A 26,168-nucleotide genomic window follows, 5' to 3' on the forward strand; every position below is an offset into this window, starting at 1 on the left:
ATATTAATTCTTGTTTATCTCCACTATTTTTTAGTAATTTGTGCAGTAAATCAATTGCTATCAAAAATACCTTAAAAGTACTATGCTTTAAAATTTATATGGATGGTTTGACCTAGTAGCCTGATGGCCTGGACTGGTAGGTTAGGAGTTCAAATATGTGAATTATCAAGTTGAATATTCTGGTCAGCATGTGGTGTAGTGCAAAACAGGTTTTATATTTCTGATCACACTAAAAGAGAGACAAAAGATACCAGAGGGACAGTCAAACTCATAAATACACATAACACAACATAGAAAACTAAAGAATAAACAACACGAACCCCACCAAAAACTAGAGGTGAACTCAGGTGCTCCAGAAGGGTAAGCAGATCCTGCTCCACATGTGGCACCCGTCATGTTTCTTATGTGATAACAAATCCGGTAAATAGTCTAATAGGGTAGGTCATTCATGGAAGGAAAGGGGATGGTAGTTATGACTTAAAAAAGGAACATATCTGATATCATTTGTGAAATGGTTATGCCATAAGGGTCGACAAACTCGTGATGGCGTCCATAAAATTTACGAAGGGATGATTTCAACTTCACTATTTGGAACTCTTGGTTTAATAGCTTCCTTGTGAGCAGCAACCCTCGATCAAGATATGTTCGTGTCCTTAATTCGCAACTGGACGTTGAAATTTCTCCCCTGCTTTACTGATCATGATTGATTTTGTGTTGAAAGTCTTTAAAAGATAAATGTTTACTGTAAGATCATATAAACTTTATCAATTATCTATGTAAATGAGGTCAATGTCTGATGAACACTTAAGTCACAGAGATAGAAGTGTACATCTTATAATCATTGCATACACCAAATAAACTTTACATTTTGCTTATTGTATTAAAAAAAACTGTCCAAACCATGAAAATCAAGGCCGTAGGGCAGGTCTGTTTAAAGTGAGGCAATTCGCCGAGCGAGGCGAAAAATTTTTGGGCTTTTTTTTAGGGTGGTTCGGGTGTTTGACATGTACGGGAGAAGCTTTTTCCAGCATTACCATCTATAATAAAAAATAAAAAAATATAACAGAAATGCGTTTTTTTTTATTAACTAGCCTAGTAAGTAACAAATCAAGTTTCAATATTAAAGTTAATCTCTGTTGGTCAACTAAAACTTTCCTTTTCTCCTGTGACCTGTACTGCTTCAACACACGTTCTTGACTTATGTATATATATATATACGTGTGGTCTAGCGGGACGGCTGCAGTGCAGGCGATTTGGTGTCACGATATCACAGTAGCATGGGTTCGAATCCCGGCTAGGGAAGAACCAAAAAAATTTGCGAAAGCAAATTTACAGATCTAACATTGTTGGGTTGATGTTTAGACGAGTTATATATATATATATATATATATATGTATGTCCAACATCAAGTTATAAGCTTCTATAAGACGAGCATCAATAAGAATATATTTATTATACATAATCATTAACCATAAGAATAGGTACAGAGAAAAATAGACCAACATTGTTACTTAACCGGATTTTTGATGTTCCAATGTCACAAGTGATCACAAGTTATCTGTAAACATTCCGCTGGAAGACCTATCTGAACACATTATTCTGATGGAAGACCTTTACTTGGACACATTATTCTATCATTTTTTAAGTCATTGGTTTGACCTACCGGGTTCGAACCCACGACCTACCGCACTAGAATCAATGGAACACGCTTGCATACAACCAGACAATGCTGATCATAAACAGAAAAGGAAACACCAAAAAAATTATTTTCAAACAATACCAAAAATATATCATTCCTACTTTTACAAAAGATAAATAAAAATCAAGAATTGCCTTATACATTTTTAAGACTTCCATAGAAAAGGCGCTTCGTGATTTTGTTTAAATTAATTATGAATAATTATTATATTTTTGGCCAATGAATTATTTTACTGTAAAGATTAATAACTATAATCGATTTAAAAATAAACCAAGGAAAGTATTAAGCCAGCATATTTATAGGGGTGTTTTTATACTCATGAGTTACCTTTTTCATATTTTTTCTCTTTAAAATACCCATCTTCAACTAGTTTTGTAACGACATTAAGATTTGTTTCAATTTTTTTTATTTTGATTTGTATTCGGAACACTTATTTTTTTACCGTCATCGATTCGCTATGGTAAAAGCTGCAATCGCTGCTGCAGATTGAACATATTGGATGTAGTAGTGTGCTGGTAGATAATTTGAAACGCGAAACTTGCATATTGATAATGTAAAATCTATAATTAAAAAAAAATGACACTTTAAAAGTTTGGTCGTCGTTTCAAAAGTGAGGCATTTGCCTCATTTGCCTCCATTACGCTACGGCCCTGAAAATATAACATTGACCAATGAAATCATGAAAATGATCTCAATAGTTGGATGAACCCTGTCGGACAGACCTGTACCCCTTCCAAACATTCCATGCACCAAATTTAGATGACCAATTGATTAAAGTATCTGAGAAATAGATTTATCATTGAAAGACTATAGCTGACTTTAGGACCATACTAATAAGGTCAAGGTCAAATAAACCTGCTTTAATACTTCACATGAACACCATACAATCGTTTCATGCACCAACTATTATAGTTGACATAATGCTAAAATCGCCAAAGAAACAGACCTGACCTCGAAAACTTTACATTGACTAATGAACCATAAATATGAGTTGAAAGTCAGACAGGTCAGAGTTTGCCAGTGTGCCCATTACAATCATTCCATACACCAACTATAGTTAACATCTCATAGTATCTGAGACAAGGAAATATAACATTGTCAAATGAATCATGAAAATGAATTAACATTCAGACACTCTTGATGTGCACATTTCATACACCAAGTATAGTTAACATATTGCTTATAATATCTGAGAAGAGGGCATTGTCCAATGAACCATGAAAATAAGGTTACGGTCAGACAGAGATGTGCACATTGCAATTAATTCATACTCCAACTATAATTAACAAATTCCTTATTACATCTAAGAAATTGACATATAAACCATGAAAAGATAACATTTGCCAATAAACCATGAACACATGATTAAGAACAGATGAACCCTGCCAAATGTGTACACTTTACAATCATTCCGTACACTAAATATTGTTGACCTACTGCTTACAGTATCTGAAAAACTAACACAAGCTTGATCACAGTAATGCATGAAATGAGGTCGCGGTCAGATGTAGCTTTTCAAGGATCCTGTATACCAAATAAAGTTGTCTCATTGCTGAGCCTCCTTATGTGGTTTTCGTTGCAGAAAGCTCGGCATAGGGAAGGTGATCGTGCGACAACTGGGGCGTAAGCTAACTTATTAAAAGCTTTATATTTTAGAAGGCTTCATACTTTGTATATAGAAGTCCAGTGTCCTTGCCCTCATTTTCATGGTTCAGTGACTACTTGAAAAAAAAGTTGATATATTTTTGTTATGTTAATTTCTCTGTTTTGGTGGTCCAAGTCCATATCTCAGATACTATAAGCAATAGGTCTAGTATATTCGGTGTATGGAAGGACTGTAAGGTGTACATGTCCAACAGGCAGGTGTCATCTGACCTTGACCTCATTTTCATGGTTCAGTGGTTATAGTTAAGTTTTTGTGTTTTGGTCTGTGTTTCTTATACTGTATGCAATAGGTCTATTATATTTAGTGTATGGAATGATTGTAAGGTGTACATGTCTAGCTAACAGGTGTCATCTGACCTTGACCTCATTTTCATGGTTCAGTGGTGAAAGTTAAGTTTTTGAGTTTTGGTCTTTTTTTCGTATACATGTACTATATATGCAATAGGTCAACTATATTTGTTGTATGGAAGAATTGTTAGATCTACATGCCTGCCTGACATGGTTCGTCTGACCTTGACCTCATTTTCATTGTTCATTGGTCAATGTTTAGTTTTCTTGGTTAATGTTAATTTTATGTGACAGTTGTAATAAAGCTTTATATTTAGGACTATCAACATAATCAGGGGCGGGTCCAGGTAAGGGCGTAATGGGCGTACGCCCCCCCTTTAAAAAAAAAAAAAAAAAAAAAAAAAAACTATCGTTATAATCTGCTAGTATTGTATTGAATGATGGCAATTTATCATATTCATTAATTAAACACATACTCTGATTTCTTTTTATACTGATTCCCCAATTTGATGGGTCATCATCAACCGTAAAATTTCGTTTCTCGGAGTCCGGCGTGTTCGACTCTGCGATTAGTATCCATTGTTGTTGATGTGATAAAGAATTCGCAAATATGTCGATGTCAAAAATCCACGTAAAATGGTTCTTATGAATCCACTCTAGTAATTGAAAATGAGAGTCCGTCAGTATTTTTCTGTGTTCATTTTAGGTTTTGCGTCAAGGTACATGTATACTAGAAATATGTATATTTCCACATTAAAGCAATACTCAGAACGAAAGAACTTTATTCTTCAGTGTTTATTTGTCTTGTATCATGTGTGTCGTTCAACGAAACCCGAACTTAATCAAAAATAGAGGGATTACTTCATAATTTGATGCTAAATTGTTGAAATTCAGGAGCTTCTGAGCTTCCCCATGGACCCTCAACCGTAATCACGCCTCTCGTTCATAAAATCCTGGCCTAGGTATTGAAATGTTAAGTTACTCCTTATACCCTTGAGTTTGGAATTTCTCGTTATTGGTCTACTGCTGTTAAGATCCATCCAATCATTTAAATATACCATAGACAATTAATGGAGAAAACTCGGCATAAAAAATGTCACACCCTGACACTTTAACTATAAAATATACATGCTCCAAGTCAGGAACCGTTACATTAGTGCAATTCTCTATTATTTTATGTTTTTAAGCCAAAAAAGGTCCAAAAATTTTTTCGCCTCGCTTCGCTCGGCGAAATATTTTATTCTACGCCCCCCCTTTCAAATATCCTGGACACGCCCCTGATAATATCAATGATTTGTAAAGAAGGCGAGACATTCAGTTCAGCATGTGCACTCTTGTTTTGGTTAAGTTTGTTTCTTTGAAACTATAAGCAATAGGTCAACTATATTTAGTGTATTGAATGATTGTAAGGTGTATACATTTCTTGTTTAGTTTAAATGACCTTGACCTCATTTTCAGTTAGATAGTTGAAGTAAAGATGTATATTCGGATCATCAACTTGGTCTATTTAGGCTAATATCAAAATGATTAGTAAAGAAGGCGAGACATTTCAACTTGTGCACTCTGTTGATGATGATGTGTGGGTGTTTAGAGTCCGACTATCCTGTCTGGATATCGCGGACTGTATCTACCTATTCTATAGACTGGAGTCTGTCGGTCTTTTTGCCTTCATTTTACTCCGACTGCGTTGGTCTTGCTGGTACGGAGTATCAGGACGTGCTGCTTGTATGGCTGATTGTATTGCCTCTTTGGATTGTTCGTTGTAGACGGGCGATGTGTGCGGTGGTGTGCGCAGTAGGTCTGGGTGGTCGATGTCAAACCCATCTTCATAGTCGATCCTACTGCGCTTGCCTCTGTCATTGGTGGAGGTGTAATATACAAGGCGGTGGCAGGCCTTGTTGGGGTTGTAGGGACTGGTGACAATATCCCTATTGACTACAACCCCAACTAGTTCCCCTTTGTACTTAGTTGGTGTTAGTACGTGTCCAACTACGCTGTCTCTTGCCTCTGTTTGTGTGTTGGTAGTTTGTTGGACTTGCTCAGCATTTATCACGGCTGTTTTTGTTGCCTTCCACTGGTCAAAGCGCGTTGCGTCTCTTCTTCTCTGTTGATTGTGACTTGGCTGTTTTCATAGTGATTATTTGATTTCTGGTCATCTAGGACTGTATTTTTGATTATTTGATTTCTGGTCATCTAGGACTGTATTTTTGATTATTTGATTTCTGGTCATCTAGGACTGTATTTTTGATTATTTGATTTCTGGTCATCTAGGACTGTATTTTTGATTTTTTGATCATCTGGTCATCTAGGACTGTATTTTTGATTGTTTGATTTCTGGTCATCTAGGACTGTATTTTTGATTATTTGATTTCTGGTCATCTAGGACTGTATTTTTGATTATTTGATTTCTGGTCATCTAGGACTGTATTTTTGATTATTTGATTTCTGGTCATCTAGGACTGTATTTTTGACTATTTGATTTCTGGTCATCTAGGACTGTATTTTTGATTGTTTGATTTCTGGTCATCTAGGACTGTATTTTTGATTGTTTGATGTCTGGTCATCTAGGACTGTATTTTTGATTATCTGTATTTTTGATTGTTTGATTTCTGGTCATCTAGGACTGTATTTTTGATTGTTTGATGTCTGGTCATCTAGGACTGTATTTTTGATTATTTGATGTCTGGTCATCTAGGACTGTATTTTTGATTATTTGATTTCTGGTCATCTGGGACTGTATTTTTGATTATTTGATGTCTGGTCATCTAGGACTGTATTTTTGACTATTTGATCATCTGGTCATCTAGGACTGTATTTTTGATTATTTGATTTCAGGTCATCTAGGACTGTATTTTTGATTATTTGATTTCTGGTCATCTAGGACTGTATTTTTGATTATTTGATGTCTGGTCATGTAGGACTGTATTTTTGATTATTTGATTTCTGGTCATCTAGGACTGTATCTTTGATTATTTGTTTGATGGTCATCTAAGACTGTATTTTTGATTGTTTGATTTCTGGTCATCTAGGACTGTATTTTTGATTATTTGATTTCTGGTCATCTAGGACTGTATTTTTGATTATTTGATTTCAGGTCATCTAGGACTGTATTTTTGATTATTTGATGTTATTTGATTTCTGGTCATCTAGGACTGTATTTTTGATTATTTGATGTCTGGTCATCTAGGACTGTATTTTTGATTGTTTGATTTCTGGTCATCTAGGACTGTATTTTTGATTATTTGATGTCTGGTCATCGAGGACTGTATTTTTGATTATTTGATGTCTGGTCATCTAGGACTGTATTTTTGATTATTTGATTTCTGGTCATCTAGGACTGTATTTTTGATTATTTGATTTCTGGTCATCTAGGACTGTATTTTTGATTATTTGATTTCTGGTCATCTAGGACTGTATTTTTGACTATTTGATTTCTGGTCATCTAGGACTGTATTTTTGATTGTTTGATGTCTGGTCATCTAGGACTGTATTTTTGATTATCTGTATTTTTGATTGTTTGATTTCTGGTCATCTAGGACTGTATTTTTGATTGTTTGATGTCTGGTCATCTAGGACTGTATTTTTGATTATTTGATGTCTGGTCATCTAGGACTGTATTTTTGATTATTTGATGTCTGGTCATCTAGGACTGTATTTTAGATTATTTGATTTCTGGTCATCTAGGACTGTATTTTTGATTATTTGATGTCTGGTCATCTAGGACTGTATTTTTGATTGTTTGATGTCTGGTCATCTAGGACTGTATTTTTGATTATTTGATGTCTGGTCGTCTAGGACTGTATGTTTGATTGTTTGATGTCTGGTCGTCTAGGACTGTATTTTTGATTGTTTGATGTCTGGTCATCTAGGACTGTATTTTTGATTGTTTGATGTCTGGTCGTCTAGGACTGTATTTTTGATTATTTGATGTCTGGTCATCTAGGACTGTATTTTTGATTGTTTGATGTCTGGTCATCTAGGACTGTATTTTTGATTGTTTGATGTCTGGTCATCTAGGACTGTATTTTTGATTATTTGATGTCTGGTCATCTAGGACTGTTTTTTTGATTATTTGATGTCTGGTCATCTAGGACTGTATTTTTGATTGTTTGATGTCTGGTCATCTAGGACTGTATTTTTGATTGTTTGATTTCTGGTCGTCTAGGACTGTATTTTTGATTGTTTGATGTCTGGTCATCTAGGACTGTATTTTTGATTGTTTGATGTCTGGTCATCTAGGACTGTATTTTTGATTATTTGATTTCTGGTCATCTAGGACTGTATGTTTGATTATTTGATGTCCGGTCGTCTAGGACTGTATTTTTGATTATTTGATGTCTGGTCATCTAGGACTGTATTTTTGATTGTTTGATTTCTGGTCATCTAGGACTGTATTTTTGATTATTTGATGTCTGGTCATCTAGGACTGTATTTTTGATTATCTGTATTTTTGATTGTTTGATGTCTGGTCATCTAGGACTGTGTTTTTGATTATCTGTATTTTTGATTATTTGATGTCTGGTCATCTAGGACTGTATTTTTGATTATTTGATTTCTGGTCATCTAGGACTGTATTTTTGATTATTTGATGTCTGGTCATCTAGGACTGTATTTTTGATTGTTTGATTTCTGGTCATCTAGGACTGTATTTTTGATTATTTGATTTCTGGTCATCTAGGACTGTATTTTTGATTATTTGATGTCTGGTCATCTAGGACTATATTTTTGATTATTTGATTTCTGGTCATCTAGGACTGTATTTTTGACTATTTGATTTCTGGTCATCTAGGACTGTATTTTTGATTGTTTGATTTCTGGTCATCTAGGACTGTATTTTTGATTGTTTGATGTCTGGTCATCTAGGACTGTATTTTTGATTATCTGTATTTTTGATTGTTTGATTTCTGGTCATCTAGGACTGTATTTTTGATTGTTTGATGTCTGGTCATCTAGGACTGTATTTTTGATTATCTGTATTTTTGATTGTTTGATTTCTGGTCATCTAGAACTGTATTTTTGATTGTTTGATGTCTGGTCATCTAGGACTGTATTTTTGATTATTTGATGTCTGGTCATCTAGGACTGTATTTTTGATTATTTGATGTCTGGTCATCTAGGACTGTATTTTTGATTATTTGATGTCTGGTCATCTAGGACTGTATTTTTGATTATTTGATGTCTGGTCATGTAGGACTGTATTTTTGATTGTTTGATGTCTGGTCATCTAGGACTGTATTTTTGATTATTTGATGTCTGGTCATCTAGGACTGTATTTTTGATTGTTTGATGTCTGGTCGTCTAGGACTGTATTTTTGATTATTTGATGTCTGGTCATCTAGGACTGTATTTTTGATTGTTTGATGTCTGGTCATCTAGGACTGTATTTTTGATTATTTGATGTCTGGTCATCTAGGACTGTATTTTTGATTATTTGATGTCTGGTCATCTAGGACTGTATTTTTGATTGTTTGATTTCTGGTCATCTAGGACTGTATTTTTGATTGTTTGATTTCTGGTCGTCTAGGACTGTATATTTGATTGTTTGATGTCTGGTCATCTAGGACTGTATTTTTGATTGTTTGATGTCTTGTCATCTAGGACTGTATTTTTGATTATTTGATTTCTGGTCATCTAGGACTGTATTTTTGATTATTTGATGTCCGGTCGTCTAGGACTGTATTTTTGATTATTTGATTTCTGGTCATCTAGGACTGTATTTTTGATTGTTTGATTTCTGGTCATCTAGGACTGTATTTTTGATTATTTGATGTCTGGTCATCTAGGACTGTATTTTTGATTATTTGATTTCTGGTCATCTAGGACTGTATTTTTGATTGTTTGATTTCTGGTCATCTAGGACTGTATTTTTGATTATTTGATGTCTGGTCATCTAGGACTGTATTTTTGATTGTTTGATTTCTGGTCATCTAGGACTGTATTTTTGATTATTTGATGTCTGGTCATCTAGGACTGTATTTTTGATTATCTGTATTTTTGATTGTTTGATGTCTGGTCATCTAGGACTGTATTTTTGATTATCTGTATTTTTGATTATTTGATGTCTGGTCATCTAGGACTGTATTTTTGATTATTTGATTTCTGGTCATCTAGGACTGTATTTTTTATTATTTGATGTCTGGTCATCTAGGACTGTATTTTTGATTATCTGTATTTTTGATTATTTGATGTCTGGTCATCTAGGACTGTAATTTTGATTATCTGTATTTTTGATTATTTGATGTCTGGTCATCTAGGACTGTATTTTTGATTATTTGATTTCTGGTCATCTAGGACTGTATTTTTGATTATCTGTATTTTTGATTGTTTGATTTCTGGTCATCTAGGACTGTATTTTTGATTGTTTGATGTCTGGTCATCTAGGACTGTATTTTTGATTATCTGTATTTTTGATTGTTTGATTTCTGGTCATCTAGGACTGTATTTTTGATTGTTTGATGTCTGGTCATCTAGGACTGTATTTTTGATTATTTGATGTCTGGTCATCTAGGACTGTATTTTTGATTATTTGATGTCTGGTCATCTAGGACTGTATTTTTGATTATTTGATGTCTGGTCATCTAGGACTGTATTTTTGATTATTTGATGTCTGGTCATCTAGGACTGTATTTTTGATTGTTTGATGTCTGGTCATCTAGGACTGTATTTTTGATTATTTGATGTCTGGTCGTCTAGGACTGTATTTTTGATTGTTTGATGTTTGGTCGTCTAGGACTGTATTTTTGATTATTTGATGTCTGGTCATCTAGGACTGTATTTTTGATTGTTTGATGTCTGGTCATCTAGGACTGTATTTTTGATTATTTGATGTCTGGTCATCTAGGACTGTATTTTTGATTATTTGATGTCTGGTCATCTAGGACTGTATTTTTGATTGTTTGATTTCTGGTCATCTAGGACTGTATTTTTGATTGTTTGATTTCTGGTCGTCTAGGACTGTATATTTGATTGTTTGATGTCTGGTCATCTAGGACTGTATTTTTGATTGTTTGATGTCTTGTCATCTAGGACTGTATTTTTGATTATTTGATTTCTGGTCATCTAGGACTGTATTTTTGATTATTTGATGTCCGGTCGTCTAGGACTGTATTTTTGATTATTTGATGTCTGGTCATCTAGGACTCTATTTTTGATTATTTGATTTCTGGTCATCTAGGACTGTATTTTTGATTGTTTGATTTCTGGTCATCTAGGACTGTATTTTTGATTATTTGATGTCTGGTCATCTAGGACTGTATTTTTGATTGTTTGATTTCTGGTCATCTAGGACTGTATTTTTGATTATTTGATGTCTGGTCATCTAGGACTGTATTTTTGATTATCTGTATTTTTGATTGTTTGATGTCTGGTCATCTAGGACTGTATTTTTGATTATCTGTATTTTTGATTATTTGATGTCTGGTCATCTAGGACTGTATTTTTGATTATTTGATGTCCGGTCGTCTAGGACTGTATTTTTGATTATTTGATGTCTGGTCATCTAGGACTCTATTTTTGATTATTTGATTTCTGGTCATCTAGGACTGTATTTTTGATTGTTTGATTTCTGGTCATCTAGGACTGTATTTTTGATTATTTGATGTCTGGTCATCTAGGACTGTATTTTTGATTGTTTGATTTCTGGTCATCTAGGACTGTATTTTTGATTATTTGATGTCTGGTCATCTAGGACTGTATTTTTGATTATCTGTATTTTTGATTGTTTGATGTCTGGTCATCTAGGACTGTATTTTTGATTATCTGTATTTTTGATTATTTGATGTCTGGTCATCTAGGACTGTATTTTTGATTATTTGATGTCTGGTCATCTAGGACTGTATTTTTGATTGTTTGATGTCTGGTCGTCTAGGACTGTATTTTTGATTATTTGATGTCTGGTCGTCTAGGACTGTATTTTTGATTATTTGATGTCCGGTCGTCTAGGACTGTATTTTTGATTATTTGATGTCTGGTCATCTAGGACTGTATTTTTGATTGTTTGATGTCTGGTCATCTAGGACTGTATTTTTGATTGTTTGATGTCTGGTCATCTAGGACTGTATTTTTGATTATCTGTATTTTTGATTATTTGATGTCTGGTCGTCTAGGACTGTATTTTTGATTGTTTGATGTCTGGTCATTTAGGACTGTATTTTTGATTATTTGATTTCTGGTCATCTAGGACTGTATTTTTGATTATCTTGTTTGAAAAATATATAACTAATGATTATGTGATTATATTGGAAAGATATTTGTCACGGATTATGTGTATACTCTTACACCCCCACGAGGTCCTCGTTACTCATAATAGATCATAATATGTGCTAAATTCATATAGTTTTTAAGCAGTCGCTGTACCATGAAAGTGAGGTCAAGAACAATGGAAAAAACTGAAACCCCAATGATACAGCGTAATGGTGTAATGACATTGTCCATCTAAACATCCTCCCTCAAATTATCGAAACTACCAGATTCTACGGAAGAAAAGAATCAAGAAATCACGTGACTCCATTATTATTTTGTATGATTAAAACGGAAATGTGATTAACATAATACACATTAAAATCCTAGAACAGGTTTTTCCTATCTTTTATGGTAGTAATCTATACAAAACACTATAAAGTCATCATTCATCTTAAAAGCTAACACAACCTTTAAACAGACTTATTCACAAGTGATATTGTTACGATACTGTTAAGTCCTATGATTAGAATTAGCATTTTTTTTTATCAATATTGTTTCATTCATGGATTCATTGTATTCACAAGGGACATTGTTACTATACTGTTGTCAAGTCATTAGAATTAGCTTCTTTTTTTTTTTATCAATATTGTTTCATTGATGGTGTCTTTATATCATAGAAGATATTGTGGTGGATTTTCCTATGGTGAAGTCTTTTGATCAGTCGGCTCAGGAGCGCATTAAATTTGCGCAAATTTTTAAAAAATCCAATCTTTCATTTGCGCCACAAGGTTATATTTGATTTACGCAAAAAAAAAAAAAAAAAAAAAATACATTTGCGCCATTTTACAGGTTACATATAATGGAAAAATTAAATATTCATTGCTTCATTGTATATAAGATTTTTTGTTTAAAGTAATCCTCCTATGTAGCTATAAGAAAGTCCATACTTAATTTTTAATGTAAAACTGAGCGTCACTTAGGCTTGAAATTATATTTTGGGTGGACATGTTTTAGGTGTCAAGATGGACAATGTCAATACTGAGTTAGTTTCTGTAAGTTTTCTCAGAATTGGATTTTTTCATGTTTTTCATGTTGGAGCCGTTTACAGCCGAATTGAATGGAATGGGGTCATGCCAAGAAATTGCCTCCGTTGAAATTCTGCAAACACCCCATAGAGCAAATTACATGGATGATTAATGTTGACCATTTGGTATATGGCCGTGTTCTAAGCGACACGTACATGAAGGTCATACATTAATTTCTTGAATGAAATCAAATCTGTAGCTACTAATGATCGACTGCCGTAGGGGGTCGACCGTAATTTTTAGCGAGGATTTCTTGGCATGTTTTGGAGGCTTTACGTTTGTCTATGATGGCGTTCATTCACTTCATTTGAACTTTGGTGGATACCGAGTTGACTAATTGCCGGCAATCATACCACATCTCCTTATGTCTGTAATTATTCATAACCCCATGTTCAGGTTATCTAGGGTAAATGAGTATACCCGAGCCGTTGCTAACAAGTCCTAGGTTAGACAAAACTTCTGGTTGGTGATTGATACTTTAGTCTAGCAGATCATAATTTAAACATGCTTTTAGTAACTTCGAATACCAGAAGTCGTATGTCGATGCTTTGTTTCCTTTGTTTTTATGTTAGCTTTTTCTGTGTCTCGTATACCGATCTTTGAGTTCAGTCAATTGTTACAGATTTTTACAGATGTACTTATGTTACACCACTGTCCCAGGTTATGTGGTAGTTCAGCGCACACAAACATATTAAACCCGCGACATTCTTTGAGTGCCTGCACCCAGACAGGAGCTTGTAGTTAAGTGGTTTTTGTGGTTTTATGTCTGTCATATCATTTTTTCGTACATTTGTTTTACCATAAATTAAGCCGTTGGTTTTCTCGTTTGTAATAGAAATTCGTGAGAGGAACTATATATATATATATATACAGTATAGACTTGATAAGATATATTGTGAAACAATTATATATATTAAGACTTTTATTTCAATACAATTACATAAGTGGTTACAAAACTATCAAAATATGTACAAAACTAGATTCTAGTATACATGTATTATATATTATACCACTACATAATGCCATGACTGAGCTTCAACATGTGAAAATCAGGACACAACATTGAACATCAAAACAAATTAAATTAAGCCTACTTCATTAAACAAATTTTCTCAGAGTTAAGACTTATTAAAAGATGGTTAAATATAGTTTAACATAATTTTAAAACCATATACTAATAAGCTATAGTAAATTAGCATCTACAGTGGTCGTATCTAAACCTACCTGCAAAGGTTATGCATTGTAAGCTATTCAATTCAACTAGAAAGTACACTCATTTGTTATCATATTGCATGTATTAGTAGTATAGAGATGTATACATGTGCAGAGCTTTTTTGTGTCTCGTATACCGATCTTTGAGTTCAGTCAATTGTTACAGATTTTTACAGATGTACTTATGTTACACCACTGTCCCAGGTTATGTGGTAGTTCAGCGCACACAAACATATTAAACCCGCGACATTCTTTGAGTGCCTGCACCCAGACAGGAGCTTGTAGTTAAGTGTTTTTTGTGGTTTTATGTCTGTCATATCATTTTTTCGTACATTCGTTTTACCATAAATTAAGCCGTTGGTTTTCTCGTTTGTAATAGAAATTCGTAAGAGGAACTACAGTATAGACTTGATAAGATATATTGTGAAACAATTATATATATTAAGACTTTTATTTCAATACAATTACATAAGTGGTTACAAAACTATCAAAATATGTACAAAACTAGATTCTAGTATACATGTATTATATATTATACCACTACATAATGCCATGACTGAGCTTCAACATGTGAAAATCAGGACACAACATTGAATATCAAAACAAATTAAATTAAGCCTACTTCATTAAACAAATTTTCTCAGAGTTAAGACTTATTAAAAGATGGTTAAATATAGTTTAACATAATTTTAAAACCATATACTAATAAGCTATAGTAAATTAGCATCTACAGTGGTCGTATCTAAACCTACCTGCAAAGGTTATGCATTGTAAGCTATTCAATTCAACTAGAAAGTACACTCATTTGTTATCATATTGCATGTATTAGTAGTATAGAGAAGTATACATGTGCAGAGATGATTTATTATTAGTAGTATAGAGAAGTATACATGTGCAGAGATGATTTATTATTAGTAGTATAGAGATGTATACATGTGCAGAGATGATTTATTAAACAAATGTATACATCTGTATTCTCTTTTTCAGTATGATTTATCTGAGTTTGAATATTTTTAATTGTTACTTAGCAATAATGACTAAGATATATAAATGTAAAATATATATTGAGTTTGATTGTAAAAAAGATGTTCGACTTGAATCTGTCTTTAATACAAAACGTATAACAGCCACAACTAGTATTTACTTACAAAAAAAGGAATATGATTGCAAATGAAAAAAAAATCATTCAAGAGACTAAAGGAGGTACAGATTATTTAAAAAGAAAGAAAAAGGGACATTCAAACTCATAAGTCGTGAATAAACTGACAACGTCATGACAAAAACGATATAGACAGACGAACAACAGTACACAAATCACAACACAGAAAACTAATAAATACTAAACAACGCGAATCTCACAAAAAACTCAGGTCTCATGTGTTTCGGAAGAGTACGCAGATACTGCTCCTTAAATATCAATTATGAGCCACTGTTAGTAATGAGTGAGTAGCTTGTGTTGCCTATATCAATTATGGGACACTGTTAGTAATGAGTGAGTAGCTTGTGTTGCCTATATCAATTATGGGACACTGTTAGTAATGAGTGAGTAGCTTGTGTTGCTGAACCATGGTACTCAAGATTTCATAGATTTGACAAAAAATTGTGTGCATATATATGTCACTGCAAAGATGTATAGAAGATTTATTTCAGGATAAGTATTTACAAAAACACGCATAATTAAATGAATTCATAAAGAGGTTGATATATTACAACCTTGAAGCTTTTTTAACCATTCATTATAAAAATTATATATCTCCTAGTTATTTATTTACAAATCCGTCTTCTTAGTTCATATGTTTATTTAGTAACGAGGTATTTGTCGTTAAAGTTGCTGGAAAGGGGTAAAGCTGCACTTTTTTTTTAATAAATCGGCAATAGTCAATTCCCAATAAGATTAATTTATGTTTATCTTGATTTCGAGAGTGAAAGTGTTTGGTAAAAAGTAATTGCATTCCACTAGTGTTCATTATCGTCTTCCTCTGAATCCGATCTATAACAATAGCATTCTGTACACTGCAAACACGGCGATAAGTAATCCAAGGTATACTCTGGGTATGACTGTACTGTTACACAACTCACCGACACAGTCACAGACCTCTCCGTCCCGACGCATATCTCTACATCCTGGTAACACGGATTCCACACACTCTCGTACCACGAAACGTCCTAAAAACAAAGTTTACATTTTTATTTCTTATTGACAAGGGAACTATAACATTGAATGTGTTTGTATAATATTTCTTATTTTGAATAGTGTCTTCGGGGATTTTTAACATTTTCGAATACGACCATTGAGCACAAGTTTTTTTTTAGTATTCATTTGAATGCCATGCATATGTTACAGCCATTTTCTTCATTCAGCATTTGTAACATTTATTATAGAATGCCTTAACTTGAGAGGCATTATGTAAAATGACTAAAAATATCTAGTCATTTTGTAGTATATCTTAAATTAAAAAAAAAGTTAATATAATTTGTAGAAAATGCATATCATTGAGATACATATGACAAAAAAAAACCATCAATATCTTTGTCAATATAATATAATTGCATGCGACAGTCATACAAGTGAGAGGTTAGGCTAGCTGGTTTTATCCTCCATTTTTTATATAAGAAAATATCTGTTCCATTGGCAACTCAGGAATGTGACAGTTATTTTTCATTCGATTGATGTGTATTAGCTTTTGATTTTGCCATTTGACAAGATACTTTCCTCTTTGAATTTTTCTTTGAGTTCGGAATTTTTGTTATTTTAATTTTTTCTCAATACTTTCAATCACTCATTTGATGTCAACATCTGATGCTATAGAATATTTTCCGGCACTTTTTTTTTTTTTTCATTTTTTTTTTTCAGCATTAAAAATGCCTGAACCTTGCAGGAATTTTGGAAAATGTCTAAAGTTTTCAGGCATTTTGCAAAATGCGTAAATTTAGAAGATATCTGTCCCATAGTACGATATGATATAAAGCTTTGTTTAAAAACACTCTGTCACATTCACATGTGAAACAAGAGGTCAACATATGCAAAATACAGTCACATTTATACCCGGAGATCATAGTGGAAAGAAATAAAGTAAATCTAAAATAAAATATATAAATAATTACTACAAAATTACTACACTATAAAACTTTAAATTTGACATGAATAAAGACACATTTTAGTACCTTTATATTATACAGTGACTGTAATCCTTTCATTGTTGCTGTGCTGGGATATTTTACATAGTACTCTGGAATGTGCACCAATTGGTACAAAAGCTGGTTTAATATATAATCAATATATGATATAACTCTGTTATTTTCCAGCTGATTCTTTTGGGACAACAACAATGATATTTATACTTTTTTTCGTAGACTTGGTTACCGAAAAAGTTGATTTCAAATCTATAATCAATATACTGCATGTGACCGTGCCGGCACCACTGCGGGTGCCATTAGACACACACCGTCACGATTGCCAGTAAAAATAGCAGATCACAACCAGCGTCTACAGATATAGAAATATATGGTATGATACAACTCTCCACCGATGACTATTTTGTTTTTACGTTATTAAAACCCTCAATGGACATAATTAGTACCTGCATAGTCCTCCACTGTGGTTTTCCTGCAGACCTGACTTTCCTTGCAGTCTGTTATCAACTTTTTGTTTTCAGCTTGGACTTTAGTATATCCAAATGTTTCTCCACATTGACCATCTACTCGTGAGTCACAGGTGTAACATTTCAACATTTTACCTACAATTATATACCATTTATTATAGTCAATGAATGTGTCTGATTGAACTTTGGATTTTTTTTACTCTGAATAGCATTTACTTACAAAATAATATCATGTATATGCCATATATAACTGTATCAAAATTCCCACTTCTTCACGAAATTAACCTGAGCGATGACAAACACGACGGGTGTTATTACTGGAACAAGAACTATCCATCATTCTGCATGGTCAGAAAAGAAGCGTTCAGTCCGATGGCTCGATATCTGTATCTGTAAGTAATCTTCACCTAGTCCTGTTATATGCTAGTCAAGCAAACCTTGCAACGACTCTGTGATGAATTCTTATGTGGCCTATTCCAATGCTTAGTTTCTATAACTATCCAACATTAACAGAGACCTTTCAAATGTCTAGTCTTTCAACCTTTATTGTTTATTTGTTCTCGTCCTGAACATGCATGGCATATTTGTCATTGGACGCCACGGTAAAGCGAACAGCAATCAATCCTGTTCTTATAACCTTCCTGGTCTCTTTTAAACAATCACGGTCACCATATACTTATTAAAAGAACCACTGGTTTGTACTGGATCGACAACACCAACAAACAAACATAGTATTCCGTCTCTAAGCCTACGACTCATTGCTCTTCAGACTCCTAAATGCCACGTGGTTAGCAGATAGGCAGACAATACCAATATTAAAGTCTTTGATTTGACCGAGGTGGGGATTAAACCTACCTCCCAAACTCGAGGCGAGTAAACTACCATGCATGCACGACACAACTGAGGCAGTTCCCTACTAAACAGGAGAAAAGCCTTAAAAGTGTTAGATACAATTCTTTGTAAAACGATCGTACTGATACCTTCACTTCCACCGCTAACAATACTGATGTAGTATATTCTATAGAATAACCTATAAATAAAAAAGTTAATGATCGAGGCAACTATCAAATGAAGAAGATACTCGCAACTATATATAGATCTCTGTACGACATACAACAATAGACTGAAAGCCAATGCGAGAGTTATATAAAGGCCCCGACTTAACAAATGTTATGCAGTTCAAAAGAGAAAACTAACAGCCTGGTAAACATACAAAAACATTTACGAAAAAAAAATATGATACGCTACAACAACCATCCATTGAATTACATGCTCCTGACTTGAGACCAAACCTGAATTGATACATTGTTGGGCCTAAATACCAATTTACACCAGTTGCTTCCAAAGCCGACATATCTGATATGATATATACATAGTCTTTAGAGTTAGAAAAAATAAGGTCAAAATATCAATACAGAAATCGATGCCGAAGATAACAGGTTCGAGATTATATACTGTCCTAGAATGACCTCTACTGAAATACCAATACAGAAGTTACATTCACAAATACGACTTACGCTTAGGAAACAAAATGATATCGATTCATTAGCATTCAATTTGTTATTTTCAAGCCCTCACCAACAAATAAAATACATATAGTAAACTTACCTTCAACAATATTCGCTAGGAAAATTATAACAAATGCAAATTGTGTAATCTCCATCTTAAGTTGAATCCTTTTAGATATCCAATAAAACAATGTCTAACACATATAGATGTAAACTTGATCCGATCAATCGATACCCAATGCTCTGACACTGATGGATAGGTTCTAGGATGCTTATGAAGTTCCGAACAGTATTCAATGCAATTAATTTTCAATCAATTAATTTACTGCGAATCAGCCATACGTATCTTTATTTTTTTATAAACACTGTTTACTGAATAGACTATTATTATGAATTTATCTCTCTTATCAAAAGTGCCCCTCAGTGAAGACACCTAATAACTTAACCAACAAACATATCGAGGTCGACTATAACGGGATACTTTATCAATGACAACCAAGGACTTTTAACAGTTTTGTCAACGCAAAAATAAGATGGAAATTTGAGAAAGTTGTGTAACATATTGTTTAAATTTAACTTTGTTTGTACAAGGACAGGTCGTGTACAAGGACAAGTCGTTCATTCCTACTAATATATTCATGGTTCGATTTTAACATTATGGTTAAATAGCGGTGTTTCCCTTAAACTTTGTTAATCATTTAAAAAAAAAATCATAATTTGTAAAACCGCATCATTGTATAATGATTATGATGTTGATATACAACCAAAAATTATTAAAACAACAACCTCAAAACTATAACGAGTAAATATTTCTCCAACTGCAGATATCGAATTCGAAATATTCCATTACAGAAGTTATAAGCATCAAAAGAGCTAAAATCAATTTGTAAAGGAAAAGAAATCTAAAATTGAACAGAGTTAGAACAATCAAATCTCTAGCGTCCTTACAAAGTAGGGTTTATAGACGGTCAGTCAGTCAAAAATAGTCACTGACTTGTTAGGCTAACACATGCTTAAATACGTCCATTTTTCTTGAATTCAGGACATTATTTGTAAATCGAATCTACCATGATAAAACAAATGTGTCTTTTTATAAAAACATTGTTTTTCTCTCCCGCCATTGGAAAAACTGGCCACAGGCACTTGTCTCAGAATTTTTTCCCCTATATACCTTAATGGCACTTGTCTCAGAATTTTTTTCCCTATATACCTTAATGGCACTTGTCTCAGAATTTTTTTCCCTATATACCTCTAGGGAAAGCAGCAGAGCGTTCATCTTGCTGGTTATGGCATCGCCGAGATGATCTGAGCTGGAAGCCGAGTGCTGATGAGTAGAGGTTTGGCCACCTCTACTGACCCGCCAACCAGAGGATGTAATGGTACAGGGTCGAAACATCTGGTGAAGGTTGGAACCATCTGAAGACATCAAAGCACCGACAGAGAGCGACAGAGATTCAGATATGAAGGAAGATGAGCAGTCAAGAGAATATGACAGCAGAAAAGCAGAATACCACCATCTGTAAGTAATAATCATGTTATAAAGGTATATAGGATTTTTTTTTGTTATAAAGGTATATAGGAATTTTTTTTTCTGAGACGAAGTGCCTGTGTAACTGGCGACGAAAATAAAACCCTCCTAAATTGAACCCTGCAATGTTTCGCACGTATTTTTTTATGTTATTTGGTTTGGTGTTGATGGCAAATATATGGTAGTCTCTATCGATTTTCACGATAAATGTTTTTCAAGTAAACTTTAAGAAATGAAAAAAAACCTGAGACAAGTGCCTGTGTAACTGGCGACGAAAATAAAACCCTCCTAAATTGAACCCTGCAATGTTTCGCACGTTCTCCACAAGTTTATTTTATGTTATACCCAACTGCGGCCAAGCTTCGCGATAGGTCGTGCGACATAATCAGACAAACAAACTTTATTAGATCAACTCTCTAAGGAACGATCGTTTTCATTGGTCAATTCAAACCTTCGACCTCACACCTGCAAAAATAGAACACACGTACTTAACGTTGAATGGACTGATTAATATTCACGTAGCTGGTCAAGGTCGTCTAAAGCTTCTATCGTCGTATTCGCATACATGATTCTAATCACAATTCTAGCTTAATGTGCATGTGAAATTCATTTGTGTTATAATTTTCTGCAATTAATTGGTAGTAAAGTTTAAACTTTAAAATCTTAACAGTTAAAATATTCAATTTAAATATCTCCTCTAAATCAAGGGACGACATCAAAAGTTTAATGTAGGATAAAAAAAAACTCAATTCACATATTTTTTTTCATTGACACAATGCTTATCCTGCCTTCTCTTTTACTCAATGGACTCGATGAATTAACGTTGTACTTGAAAAATGAAACTGTATACTTTACTACAAACACTTTTCATATTGTTTGCCAAGTTTCAGATATTCTTCATAAAATAGTGATTTTTTTTCTGATTCCATTAACTTGAAGGAAAAAAATAAATTCCGAAATTGTAAGCAAATTCATAACATGTAACACGCTTTGTTAAGAAAAAGTGGAGATGGCCAATCATGGCACAGCGGATAATTAAATGAAGTTTATAAAAACGATATAATTCATGAGGTTTTGCTATTCTCGGTTGAAAAAACGAACGTAAATTAAATATTGTAAATATTGACCGTTGGTTTTCCCGTTTGAATGGTTTTTACACTAGTAATTTTGGGCCCTTTATAGTTTGTTGTTCAGTGTGAGCCAAAGCTCCGTATTGAAGGCCTTACATTGACCTATAATGGTTTACTTTTATAAATTGTTATTTGGATGGAGAGTTGTCTTATTGGCACTCACACCACATCTTCCTATATCTATGTAAATAGAAACAAACAATGTCTGTATTCATTAAATCATTTAAATGTATTTATAAAAAGGTGAGTTTCATCTTGTACATACATTTAGTCATCTTTAATTTCTTGATATTTTTTTATCAGTTTATCATACACGTTTCGTTTTGTATTTTATTTCAAATACGAATACATACTACATTTACTTTAGCGGATTGTTCAACAATGTTATGCAACTCTATTGTTACAGTATAAATTTAAAAAATAAATATTCACCCATTCATAATCGAAAACAGTACATTTATATGTAATAAAGAAGATGTGGTATGATTGCCAATGCCACAACTTTCCACAAGAAACCACAATGACACAGAAATTAACAACTAAAGGTCACCGTACGGCTTTCAATAATGAGCAAAGCCCATACCGCATAGTCAGCTATAAAAGGGCCCGAAATGACAATGTAAAAACAATTCAAACGGGAGTTGTTCCTTATAAACAACGACATTTCTCACAAGTATTAATATTTATTTAGTTCAAAACATGCGAAAGAAATAATCTTCAGTGAATTCTTTCAGGTGCACAAATGATACGATTAGTTATTTTGTTTCTATCCTTGGGGAACAACTTCCTCCTTTTATGGTAGCTACTGTGTGTATGTTTAAGCATGAAAATAATAAAGGAGGAATGTCAGTGCAACCCATCATAAATTATTGTAAAGCAGGATCAGTATTATGAAATACTTTATAAGTGACTACGACATTGTAAGGATTATAACCTATCGTAGGTATGAAAGAAATTAAAAGTGGTTCATTTATTCATCCGTATAAAAGCGGCACATGTATTTTGTTTTATCCTTACTATTTCTCATCATGTCGGGTACAAGATAATTGAGATGCTGCATGCATAAAGAACTTAGAATATCAGTATACTTTTTCGACCCCACTATTTGAAGTAAGCAAAACATTTATTTAAATCTTTTGGCCAAAGGTTTGTAAACTATACAAATCATTGTTTTTACGTTCGTAGTAACATAGTAAATTCCATTGTCGGTCACCTGTGTCAATTCACGTGCACACTGACTAGACTGACTACATTGCTGTTGTATTTAAATCTTTCGGCCAATGAAATGAGACGTTACAAGTTGTTTGTTTATGATACGCCAGAATGTTATCAATGAACTATCAAATGCTAAACTTCACTGCATATCACTGTATTTGGTTTGGTGTTGATGGCAAATATATGGTAGTCTCTATCGATTTTCATGATGAATGTTTTTCAAGTAAACTTTAAGAAATGAAAAAAAAACTAACTATTAAAACTTTTGTGCGCTCGACACGTGCAGTATCTATCTATTTAATAAACAGCATGCATATCATTCACCAGGTTCACTTGAGGTAGAACATTTTGAAATTCAAAGAGATAAACGTGTGATATGGTGCTTTCAGTCCAGCATTTGCTTTTTGTCCGACACTTTTGCTCTTTGTCCGTTGCTTTTGGTCCGTTTTGCTATTTGTCCGTTAATTTTGCTTTTCGTCCGACACTTTTGCTTTTTGTCCGTTGCTAAAAACCAAATGTCGGACAAAGAGCACCGTATCAAACGTATGATAGATTATTATTACTTACAGATGGTGGTATTCTGCTTTTCTGCTGTCATATTCTCTTAACTGCTCATCTTCCTTCATATCTGAATCTCTGTCGCTCTCTGTCGGTGCTTTGATGACTTCAGATGGTTCCAACTTTCACTAGATGTTTCGACCCTGTACCGTTATATCCTCCGGTTGGCAGGTCATTAGAGGTGGCCAAACCTCTACTCATCAGCACGCGGCTTTCAGCTCAGATCAACTCGGCGTATCTTTCTGGTGCATCTCCTTGCTGTCTTACTGTTGTCTTCCTTGCCTTACCGACTATTCTCTTTGCCTGTAGCATCCTCTATACTGACTGTGCAGGAAAACCTCTGCAGCCTACTTCTACTGGGAACAGCCATGCTTTCCAACCTGTCTCTCTACATATCGTCATCATCTCTGTGTACTTTTCCTTCTTTTGCTGGTATGCATCTTCACATTTCTCTTCCCAAGGAACTGTCAGTTTTATCGCAACTATCATCTTTGACGAGTGTGACCAAACTACAATGTCTGGGCGTAGGGTTGTCTGTACGCATTCTGGAAACACAAGCTTCTTGCCAATGTAAGCCCTCATGTTCCATTTACTGCCATGGTTCAAAATGAAGTGCTGATGTGACTTCATTGCATGTCCAGTATCTCCCTCTCTAACGAATCTGATCTGCTTTGCCTCGGTTTTTGATGGTGTCTTCATTTTCTCTCAATATCAAGGATCTCTGCCAGATGTTTTAGGACCTGGTCGTGCCGCCATCGATATATTCATTGTGTCAGAGCAACCTGAAAGAATATGTGCTATATTGCCTCTTTCACCACATAAAATGCAGCTTGGTTCTTTTATCAGTCCCCACTGATGTAAGTTTGAAGGAGAAGGAAGTGTATCAGTACAGGTGTTGCCCACTATGTATTTGTGATGAAGAATACTTTCTGCTTGATCTACTGCAGTTCTCGCGGACCATTTCCCCCCAGTACGAGTCTGAATTCCAGCCTTACTGATCTTGCTATCCTTTGAGTCTCTGAGAGTCATAACAAGTCTGCCCTTTGGTACCTTGCATTCCTCCAAAGTTGATGTTAAAGGTAACTGGAGTTGTGATTAAAAGAACTATGGCTGTAAAACTTGATAGTACTCCTATCCATCTTCTTGGGTGACTGTTTATCTTTCTATCTATGGCTTCGACTGTTGTTGCTGTCATTTCATCATAGATCATGAGAAGCCATGACAGTCTTGGTAACAGACCATGCATGTTGGTATATCCAAGCCTTAAACTTCCCAGGCAATCCACTCTTGTCTACCTTCTAAAGCCATTCTGCAATCTGAGTTTGTACTGTCTTCACACTGGTATTGTCTTTAAGGGTATCATCAAACCATTTTCCAAGGCACTTTATAGGGTTATCTATAAATTTACTGTTTATAATTTTTTGAATTTTTTGAAAAACTAAGGCTTTTCTACCTCAGGCATAGATTAACTTAGCTGTATTTGGCAAAACTTTTAGGAATTTTGGTCCTCAATGCTCTTCAACTTCGTACTTTATTTGGCCTTTTTAACTTTTTTGGATTCGAGCGTCACTGATGAGTCTTTTGTAGACGAAACGCGCGTCGGCGTATATACTAAATTTAGTCCTGGTATCTATGATGAGTTTATCTACTAGTGTTGGTATTTCGTCCCATTGGATCTTAAGCTGGTAGTTCGTTTTTATCTGACCCTTTCTCAGTATCATTGATCGAGACTTCCTTGGCTTTAATTTCATTCTGGCCAAAGTGACTAACTCTTCCAGTGCTAACCTTATCCATCTTGTTTGAATATGGGATGACGTTGTTACTGTAAAGGCATCCATGAACCCTCTTGTTGCTGGTAGAAAAATCCATAAATCTGTCTTTGGACCTCTTGTTTCTCTTTCTGCTACCTTCATGATGATATTCATACTCATAATGCATATTCTAATGCAACAACGTTTGTAACATTCATTTTGATTGGATAACGTCACTTATTTACATGGCATCAATTGGCAATTGATGCTATGGGACGTACGCGCAAGCGCAGACAGCATATGACAGATTTTAACATGTTTTAACGTTGTTTTCTGCCAGTTTCATTAGAATGGAGATAACAATATTGTATTTTAAGCTCAGATGGCATCAATTGGGGATTTGATGGTCGCAAATACCCGTTTACTGTCTCCGCTAACACGTCGCCAGTAAACTTGATTTGCGACCATCAAACCCCCCAATTGATGGCGTCGGAGCTCAAAATACAATACAGTTATCTCCTAAGTATCGGTGAGATGGCACAACCCGTAACTATTCAGTCCTTGCTCTAACTTCCGCCATGCTGTTGTCTTGTTATCTAGAGTAAATCGCAGCTGTGTTCCACCAAAATAATTTTGGACTATCTTCTTGATGTGATCTGTAATGTGGTAGTTATCCATTGCCATCTCTATCAATTTGTGTGGTACTGATCCATATCAGAGACATATATACATATATATTTATGTCT

The 26,168-nt window shown here is 34.1% G+C and overlaps 2 protein-coding genes across 4 annotated transcripts; both read right to left on the reverse strand.

Annotated features, from left to right (window-relative positions):
• Nucleotides 1–14,562: 14,562 nt before the first annotated feature.
• On the reverse strand, nt 14,563–19,739 carry LOC139522823 (uncharacterized). Of its 3 annotated transcripts, none has more exons than XR_011664499.1 (3): nt 18,713–18,734; nt 17,712–17,867; nt 14,563–16,296 (listed from the first exon to the last, which is right to left on the reverse strand). XR_011664499.1 is itself a non-coding variant. In XM_071316384.1 (3 exons), exons 1-3 carry the CDS (start codon nt 19,393–19,395, stop codon nt 16,121–16,123), a joined length of 387 nt encoding a protein of 128 aa, XP_071172485.1. In that variant the 5' UTR covers nt 19,396–19,739; the 3' UTR covers nt 14,563–16,120. The 3 variants fall into 3 exon arrangements, 2 of the variants coding, with proteins under 2 accessions (XP_071172485.1, XP_071172487.1); XM_071316384.1 differs by lacking the exon at nt 18,713–18,734 and adding an exon at nt 19,341–19,739; XM_071316386.1 differs by lacking the exon at nt 18,713–18,734 and adding an exon at nt 18,588–18,700.
• A 4,247-nt stretch (nt 19,740–23,986) lies between these two features.
• On the reverse strand, nt 23,987–24,370 carry LOC139522678 (uncharacterized). The gene has a single exon (XM_071316145.1). The coding sequence runs from the start codon at nt 24,368–24,370 to the stop codon at nt 23,987–23,989; it is 384 nt and encodes a 127-aa protein (XP_071172246.1).
• Nucleotides 24,371–26,168: the final 1,798 nt, after the last annotated feature.

The sequence above is a fragment of the Mytilus edulis genome, chromosome 5 (assembly GCF_963676685.1).
Source record: "Mytilus edulis chromosome 5, xbMytEdul2.2, whole genome shotgun sequence".
NCBI lineage: Eukaryota > Metazoa > Mollusca > Bivalvia > Mytilida > Mytilidae > Mytilus > Mytilus edulis.

Bases quoted from the DNA above. Each gene is read 5' to 3' on its own strand.
- LOC139522823 (XM_071316384.1), bottom strand. From the start codon at position 19,395: ATGGAGATTACACAATTTGCATTTGTTATAATTTTCCTAGCGAATATT. The intron at 17,868-19,340 runs GTAAGTTTACTA...ATATAATTGTAG, and splicing joins CCTAGCGAATATTGTTGAAG to GTAAAATGTTGAAATGTTAC. The intron at 16,297-17,711 runs GTACTAATTATG...CTTTGTTTTTAG, and splicing joins CACAGTGGAGGACTATGCAG to GACGTTTCGTGGTACGAGAG.
- LOC139522678 (XM_071316145.1), bottom strand. From the start codon at position 24,370: ATGAAGACACCATCAAAAACCGAGGCAAAGCAGATCAGATTCGTTAGA.